This window comes from Pistacia vera, unplaced genomic scaffold (assembly GCF_008641045.1).
Source record: "Pistacia vera cultivar Batoury unplaced genomic scaffold, PisVer_v2 Contig754, whole genome shotgun sequence".
Classification (NCBI taxonomy): Eukaryota; Viridiplantae; Streptophyta; class Magnoliopsida; order Sapindales; family Anacardiaceae; genus Pistacia; species Pistacia vera.
The window spans coordinates 302,116-310,889 of record NW_022196617.1 but is presented as its reverse complement, the minus strand read 5'-3'; the positions used below and the strand labels follow the sequence as shown (position 1 = coordinate 310,889).

General features: G+C 35.9%; 1 protein-coding gene across 1 annotated transcript; it reads right to left on the bottom strand.

Moving 5' to 3' along the window:
• Nucleotides 1–1,500: 1,500 nt before the first annotated feature.
• On the bottom strand, nt 1,501–4,314 carry LOC116115844 (AP2-like ethylene-responsive transcription factor PLT2). The gene is made up of 8 exons (XM_031401975.1): nt 3,952–4,314; nt 3,499–3,865; nt 3,322–3,404; nt 3,176–3,184; nt 2,972–3,060; nt 2,708–2,781; nt 2,460–2,587; nt 1,501–2,378 (listed from the first exon to the last, which is right to left on the bottom strand). The coding sequence occupies exons 1-8, from the start codon at nt 4,097–4,099 to the stop codon at nt 1,630–1,632; spliced, it is 1,647 nt and encodes a 548-aa protein (XP_031257835.1). The 5' UTR covers nt 4,100–4,314; the 3' UTR covers nt 1,501–1,629.
• Nucleotides 4,315–8,774: the final 4,460 nt, after the last annotated feature.

Here is an 8,774-nt window from a genome sequence, read left to right as displayed (position 1 = left end):
GCTAGTTTACGCCTCAACTAGTCTCCCGACCCCGAACAAGACTTTGGAAACAAGACAAGCCCTACGATTTGTGACCAACAATATTAGCAACCGTTCTTGTGATTTGAACCTGAGACCACCGGAAAAACAAACCCCTTGGCCCAAGCCTTTTACCATTTGACCAATCCATTGTTGGATATTCACGAGAGGTGATTATTCATGAGGTTGACAAAAGTTACACTAAATAAATTGAGGATTAATTTATCTAATTTACTTACAGGATGGACCACACAGTTTGTATAAAAGTGAGTAAAATGATATCTACGGCCGCAATAACCTAATGGAAGCCCAAGGAGTGTTGAAATAATCTTGTTTCAAATTCGCCATTCGTTTGAGACAAGGAGCTTCTCAGTATTTGTTCAAATCTTCAGCAACAGAAGAGAAGTAGAACCGGCCATCATAAGTTTCCGATGATGCCAACTCCAGTACAAGATTATGAAAAAGAATCGATACTCCTTTACTATTCCTGAGCTAATTTTGAATAATCCCATTTTTTTTACAAGTAAATCCACATCCTTGGAAGAGTTAAGAAGAAAATTCATGAGATCCACGCAGTCGTTTATGAAATTGTCTTGGCAATGACATTGGTCAAACGTCACAATATTTCTTAACACAAATTCCATGGCTGCGTCGATATTTATCTTCGGAATCTCCTACATTCCATTGTTGAATCTTATGTCAAATAAGTTTTTTCTCGAACTCACTTTGAACTTGACTCCAGTTTGATGTAGCACTGTCACACTCGGTATCCCAATATGCACAAGAGAATTTATGAGTAAGTTTGAGCATCGAAAGTATCTCAGCATTTTCCTCGGAGTAGATCGCTATATTGGCGAGTGTAAAAAATTCTTGGAGAATGAAGAATGGAAGCTGATTTTCGAGCACCAACATGTCATCTTTTAGGGAGTATCGGCCACGGTTTACTATAAACACGGTCATCAATGGGAACTTAAGCAAATATTCCCCAATAAGACATCAAAAACAAAGACAGCATCTATTAAATCATTTTCACAAAATCATGACTACTTATGCGTTCATTCTTCTTGATAAGATCTATGAAAAGCTGCCGGATTTTCAATGTCAATTGAAGCATCAACATCGCTTGTATATATCCATCTGGGTTTCAATGTCAGCTGAAGTTCTATTCTTTCATATGGACTTAAATTTACAAGGGCACACATTAAGATTTTATGTAAAGTGAATCAAAATTTGGATAAATAGAAAGAAGTAACTAGGAATGTGATAGAAACTATTTATGTTAAAAACAGATCCAAAATTTACTATGGGCCTTCGGGATACAAAATTTGGGTCCTACTTAGACCCATAAACTGACATGGCAGAATATATAAGACCCAGCTGAATCTGATTTTTGGTCAACTCTTCTCCGGTAAAAGCCCTAACCCTCACCAACAATTTATCAGCAGCAAAAAGTACAATACCGAAATGAAAACTAGGGCTTTCTCTAATCAAAGTAGACCTACATCTCTATAGCTTCGTATTTAAATCAACTCCTAATATATTGAGCTTGCGACATAAAAAATAAAAGCATAGTAAATTGTTTTTGTTTTCTGAAAACATTTTCATTTTCAGTCAGTCATTCCACATTGTAAAAACTCCTCCATTTGTTCCCTGAACTGAATCCCCTGACCAGTTGCCATATCCACCCGCCGGCATATCATAATCCACCTTAACCAGAGCGAGTTCTTCAGCCGATCCCACTCCGTTCGCTCCCGAAGAATTCGAAGTCATTCCGATCCCGTTTCCTAGATACCCTCCATTGTAACTCCCACTGGAACTTCCATTATTGTCCAGCACCGAAGAAGAATTAGAACCCATGTTGACCAGCCCGTGAAGCAAAGCCGGATTGTTCTGAAGATAACTGTTGTAAAAATGAGAGCTCTGGCTCGACGGGTGCAAGTTATACGTCGACCCTGCAGATTGCTGGTGCAATTGCAGCTGGGTTTGAATGTAACTTTGGTGAAACGAAGGGTCCTGAGTGTACTGAGAAACGTCCTGATTTTGCAAGGATAGTAAAGGTTGAGGACTCTGATCAAATGGTGTTTGCATTAATGGATACGCCTGTAACCTGCTGGAGCTGGAGCTGGAGCTTCCGTATTGGAAAGTTGAACCGAGAGCGATCATTTCTTCACGACGTCTTGAAGATTCAAGAGCTTGAGCCTCTTTTAATCGTTTCGCCGCGCCTCCTCCGATTGGTAGAGTGTTGCTTTCGAGTATGGCTTTTACATCGTAGCGATTCATGTCGAAATTGGTGACTGCGTTCAAGCCTCTGAACTTTATCGCCGCAATGTCATATGCTTCTGCAGCTTCCTCCTCCGTACCTTAAATTGTTAGAAATAAGTAAATAGTTTCGGTAATTCAATGAGTGCATGTGAATTTAATTAATTAATTTAATTACTCACTGAAAGTTCCCAAGTAGAGATCTTTGTTTCCTGCAACTCTTCCAATCCTTGCTTGCCATCTTCCATGCTGGTGATGCCTTGTAACTCCACGATACATGGAAGCACCCCTCGAAAAACCACTACTCTTCCTGTATTTGATCGCCAAAAATGAATTAATAATAAGCTTTTCGGTGACAAAATCGTTAATCATATCCAAACACGAAACCTCTTATTAGTTAATTTCGAGCTGTACAAATTTTTATCCCTACCTTCTAATAGAGGCCACAAATTCTTGTCTAGTCATGTGTTTCATCTCTTCCAATTCCTTCTCGTAGTTACTAATCTGCAACCACAAATAACAAGTTACAGAAAATATACATACAATCTCACATACAAATTATATTTTATTGAAAAGAATTTATTAATAATATATCCCCTGATTGTCATGATGTTTATTTGGTGTGATTCATAATCACATTAAATATTTTATATCAGTTTGTAGTTTATACATCGAAGTCGTAATGGTAACCTACTGGAAAATTGGTAGTGGTGGACGTGCCCCAGTACTTCAATGCAGCTAGATCATAAGCCCTTGCTGCTTTTTCTTCTTTGTCATACCCACCTGCACAAAGAAAAAAAAAAAATTAAAGAAACCTTTTTTGTGACTTATACAAACAGTAAAAGATAATGGAAAAGAAAGGTTCCAGAAAAGATGAAGAGAAGATAACTTTACTCACCTAAGTATACTGCAAGTGACAATACAAAGCAAAACCACCATGATAATTGATCAAAACAAAAAACCAAAAAACCAAAAAAAAAGTTAGTAACTTCTCAAACGAAGCTCCAGTGAAAATTTTACAACAATATCAAGAAACTCTTTTACCTTGTCGTCCTTTCCTTGATTGCCCTTCCCTTCTACAACTATTATCCCAAAGATGAGCTTCATATCGTCCTGTCCATCGATGCCTACAATTAACACATAAATTTTCAATGTAAACTATAGTAGTGAAGATGAAAGAAAAAAATATAATTAAAAGTATGAATATGTGTTTATGTTTACCTTGTTACACCGCGATATATCGAAGTTCGTTGGCCAAAAGTGTCCAGAGTTCGTCTAGGGGCGGCTTCAACGGTGTTAGTACTATTATCACCACTAGTTTCACAAGTTGAACCCTTGCCACTTCCCATGGACAATGTCAAAGACTGCAAATTGTTAGCATTTTCCTGAAACTCATAGTTAGCAGAGGCGGCTACAATGGTACTTTGCACTGGTACTAGGCTGTTGTTTTGAAATAGGTAATCAGATTCGTTGGCTTGAATTTCATTGAACGCCACAAGATCTGACTGATTCTCAGATTTGCTAACACCAAGAAAATCAGCAACCTTCGGAACTTCACCACTTCCATGAGTATTAATCAGATTCCATTCTGAAAATCACAACATATACACAAATAATGTGAGAGATAATGAGAGAAAGGGAGAGTGAAATAATAGGAGAAAGAGAGATATTTACCTTGGCCTTGAAATGGGTTGTCCATGTTATCATTCACTAACCCTAGATTGAACTGATGAGACTGAGATGTATGAAGTTGTGGAGGTAAGGAAGCATGAGTAGGAGAAAGAGGAAAGGAGAGCCAGTTGTTTGAATTCATGGAACCCATTATAATCTCTTTCTTTCTTTTGCTAATAATCTTTGGATTCTTTACACTTTATTTCCTTCAACAAATCAAACTATCTCCAACATGTAACAAAACACAGTGAGTATACATGTGATAGAGAAAATTCTGCAGATGGCGAACAAGTAATCAATATTCAAGTCCTCTCGTGAAGGAGAGGGAGAAGGAGGAGGTTGAAAAGAGAGAATTTAGAGAATGAATACAAGGGTTTAAAAACAGTCTGAACATAGACACTTCGACTGAGTTAATTTCAAAGGAACCCCTATGGCAGTGGTGATTTTAAGTGGTCTGACTATCAACACCATTTTCCAAGGCTTGAAAACCAAGTGATCATACTATAATAATAATAATAAATGTATATCTGTGATACTGAATATGGACACGAGTGTCATAATTAACTAAACTATAAGTTGGGGATCCTTTCAAATTCAGTCTTTGTACTAAGACAAACCCACAATTCCAACTGGAAAAATCCAACCCCCACCTCTCTCTTTACCCCCACTTGGTTTCTTGGAACTCTCGTCCTCGTTCTGTGCAATATATGACTCCCCAAAGCCCAGCATTCCCACACTCTGCAAATCATCTCTTAGTCTAAATATTGACCACTCTACGTAAAGTTACTTCTCTCTCTCTTTCTTTATATTCTTATCAACAAAAACTAATAAAAGATCAAACCCATCAACCACAGAAGATCTCACAAATGGTTTTACCCATCAGAAACTTAACAAAAATTTGTAGATCCCCGAGTTTAAAGAGGGGGTGTGTACGGACATGCAATATTATAAGGTAAAATCCGACATATTAAAAATTGAAAGTATTAGAGAGAAAGTGTAAGAATCACTCATGTTCACTGTAAAAACCAAAATTATTAGTTTAGAGAAAAATAAAATAAAAGATTGAAGGATTTCATTTGTTTCCCCAAGCAGAAATCTGTTGACCACCTAATTGGTTTTCGCACCCGTCAAAAGTTAATCTCAGATTTAATTAAAAAAGCGATCTCGTGCATGTCCTATAGAGACACTAGAAGGTTGTATTGTGGTGAGTAATTCATTGTTTATGAAAATTGTGGCATCCAGTTAGGCTAAGTCTAATTAACTTCTAAGAAAATTAAAGATCGATCTAAACCATCCATTTTATATATAATCACCTCACCAACTCAGATGGTTATTATCCCAATAAGGCAAAATGCGAGATCAAGTGAACTGTCTTTTTAAATTCACTGCAGTGATAAGAAGATCGAGAAAAGTTTCACATCACTTCAACATTACCATAAATATATTATCCTTCCGCATATTTTCCACTAGAAGTTAATTTCTACTTCAATAATATATCATCAATACATCATTGATCTCTATCCTCTCTAATTAAACTTTAAATACCATAATGTCTTTATAGAATCCAATAAATTACATAATCTTATTCGTTATAATACATAAAATAATAAGATACATATACACGAATGATCGATATGATACATCAGCTCTATTCTCTCTACTATAAACTTTAAATACCATAATATTTCTGTATAATACAATAACTTACACAATCTTATTCGTTATATATATAAATAATATGATATATCTAATTTATCAGCTCTATTCATTATAAATATATACGAATAGATATGGTATATCTATTCATTTAGTTTTTTTTTTGTTCTCTTTGATGTGCAGAGAGTTTCTAAAGATGTTGCATGTGTTGATAAACATACACATGCAAAAATATTCCCATGTGAAGGATGATTCAAAAGTGTACATCTACAAGAGCACAAATACATATATATAATATACAAAATCTCAATTCCTTAAAATATCTAGAAATAGATATAAGGGTCATCATTTGCGGACTGAACTTTTCAGAGATTAAGACTGTGCCCTTCTGTGCTTATTGAATAAGAAACTTGATACGAAGAATCTGAGACTGAACCTAAACCAGAAAATAATAAACAAAACATTCTAAAAGAAAACAAATTAAATCACCTGCCATTTTCTATGACACACTTCCCGCCAAATTCTTGTACTTAATATAAAGTTGGTTGACCGAAATGCTCCACAATAAGGGAGCAGGACCCACGTCTCTCGCTTTCTTCAACCTTTGCATATCAAAACCCTAATCAGAAAATGCAAAACGAAAACAAAACACAAAAAAGAAAAGAAAATCACTGCCTCTGTTCTTTTTTCCTTTTCCTAAACAAGAAAAAAAAAACTTTTAAAGGAATCCATTATTGTTTCTTGAAGATCAAAAGCTCACGAAGAACAAATTGAAAAAACTTTTTATTTACTGATAAAATTATCTTAACGAATCTCTCTGGTTCTCGTTCTCACTCACAGTTCAATTCGTTTCTTGGAAAATGTAAAGAGAAGAGTGTTGGGGATTCGCCACCGGCCCATAAGTGGTAAGGCACATTTAATCAAAGACACAACCCACGTCGTTTCAGATATTGCGGCCAAATTCGAAGGAATGTGACCGACACGTGGCGTTTTCATGATGGCGTTTTGTTCTCAGAGGTGCCAGCCAGGCGGGCCAATTATCCGGTTTGCATGCTTGCACAAAAAACCACAATTTAGAAGGCATAAATTTGACCAACCTTTGACCGTCTCACCAAATGTTCTTGCTTACAATTACCAAATTGCCCTCATCACCTTTATGTCATTCAACAATTTCATACTTCGATAAGTTAGGGCTAGGGAAAAACTCAAAAATTATTACATTAAAAATGGATTCATTTTTCCAATTTTCAAATTGTGGTTTCTAAATTTCTGAATTGTTGCATGGAACTTGTAACCAATTAAGTACAAATTTCAGGATTGTTTAATTTAATTTAATTTAATCTGAATTACTTCTAGATATGTAATTTAGTTCCCCAATGGCCTTTTTTATGGGTGAAAGTTGATTACATTATGTGATCCCAATAATAATTAGGCACCTGATGAGTTTATTTCTACCAATCATCAACTTCTTTAACATGAAATTGAGACTTGATGAATTCCTGCCTTGTGCTTTGCATCATTTTTATATATAAGTTGATCGATATACAAAATTATGGGATCAATAAAGATTGTATGGCCACGATAACATTAATAATCTGTTCTTGAATTAGTGTGCATATATATATGAAGTTGATGGCAAAAGAGGTAAGTTGAGAAATAGAATGAAGAAATGAGGGGCAGATTGGGGCGAAGGAGGTCACGAGAATCCAGAGAAAATTTTGAGAGTTTCCAGGAAGAGATAGGAGGAAACGCCGGGAAAGTGCTCGTGTCGCCTCGAAATGAAGCACTTTTTAATTAGAAAGGCAAAAGTAATTTGGTGAACCCTTGTTTTCTTGTACATAAAAACCCTAGTAAAGGTTAGGGTTAGGGTTAGGGTTAGGGTTAGGGTTTGTTAGGAGAAACAATTGCTTTGAAAGGAAGAGCCTAACATTATGTTTCAATTAGCACTCCAAAGTTGTTAATTAAGGCTCTACTGGATCACGTGCTGATGACAATAAAACACATTGTTCATATTAAATATAAGAAGCTAGTAATAGCTAGGCTGAATAATGGTGAAGGAAATCTGTAAAGGAAGAAAAGTTAAATTCCTTCGATTACAATGTTGGAAACAAGAAAAGGAAATCTTTGACCTATAGTTACCTTATGTTTTGGTTGTAATTATTTTAAGGAAAACCATGATGGTGCCTATTCTTCTTTACTAGTGTTTCCTTTAAACTTTCAGATCCGACTTGGTTTACCCACATACGTGTATATTCGGAAGATATGTATATTAATAAGATATTATTTCTTTCAAAGTGTATTTATTGCACAAACAACAAACAAAATCTTTTATATTACATATTGGGAGTTTGGCACCCTGTTTCTCTCTTTAATGGAGTTTAATTTTATCATTAGAGTACCATGTCATCCATACAACCAATCAATGTATTTATATCACCTATGAGTATTTTTTTCTCTTTAATTTTTATCAAAAATATGGTGGATAGTTATTAATTTAAAAAATTATGACACAATAATGGTACGAGTAACATAATATCCTTATATATGGTATCATGGATATTCTCCGGCCAAATTATTATATAAACCTAGAACCAAAAAAAAAAAAAAAAACCCTAAATTCAAACACTTTCTTCCCCACCCCACCACCACAAAATCCTCCAACCCCATCTTCATCAGTTGGTCGGAATCGCAACCGGCCAAGTGTGATTCGGCCAGAATCACACCCAGCTAGGTGCAATTTGGACCAACCCCCACCAATTGGTCATAATTGCAACTAGCCTAGTGCGATTTGGTCGGAACCGCACTTGGCTGAGTGCAATTTTTGTATTGAATTGTCGAGGAAATTGATGGGATTGGTATGGATGGTGAAAATTCCAAATCCGCGTCAATTTGGCCAGATGCGATTCAGTTGAAATCGCACCTAGGTGAGTGTGATTCCAACAGATTCGCACACGACCAGGTGCGATTTAGCCGAAATCGCACCCCACAATTCTGCTGAACTATTTTTTTCTTCAATTTTTTTAAATTTTTTTTGTTTGGATAATGTTGTTGTGTGTCGATTTGGATAAGGGTAGAGATTTTGTGGGTTGATTTGTGTGGGAAGATGTGGTGAGAAGGTTGGGTGTGATTCCGACTAATTTGTACCTGGCTAGGTACGAATCAATCGGAAT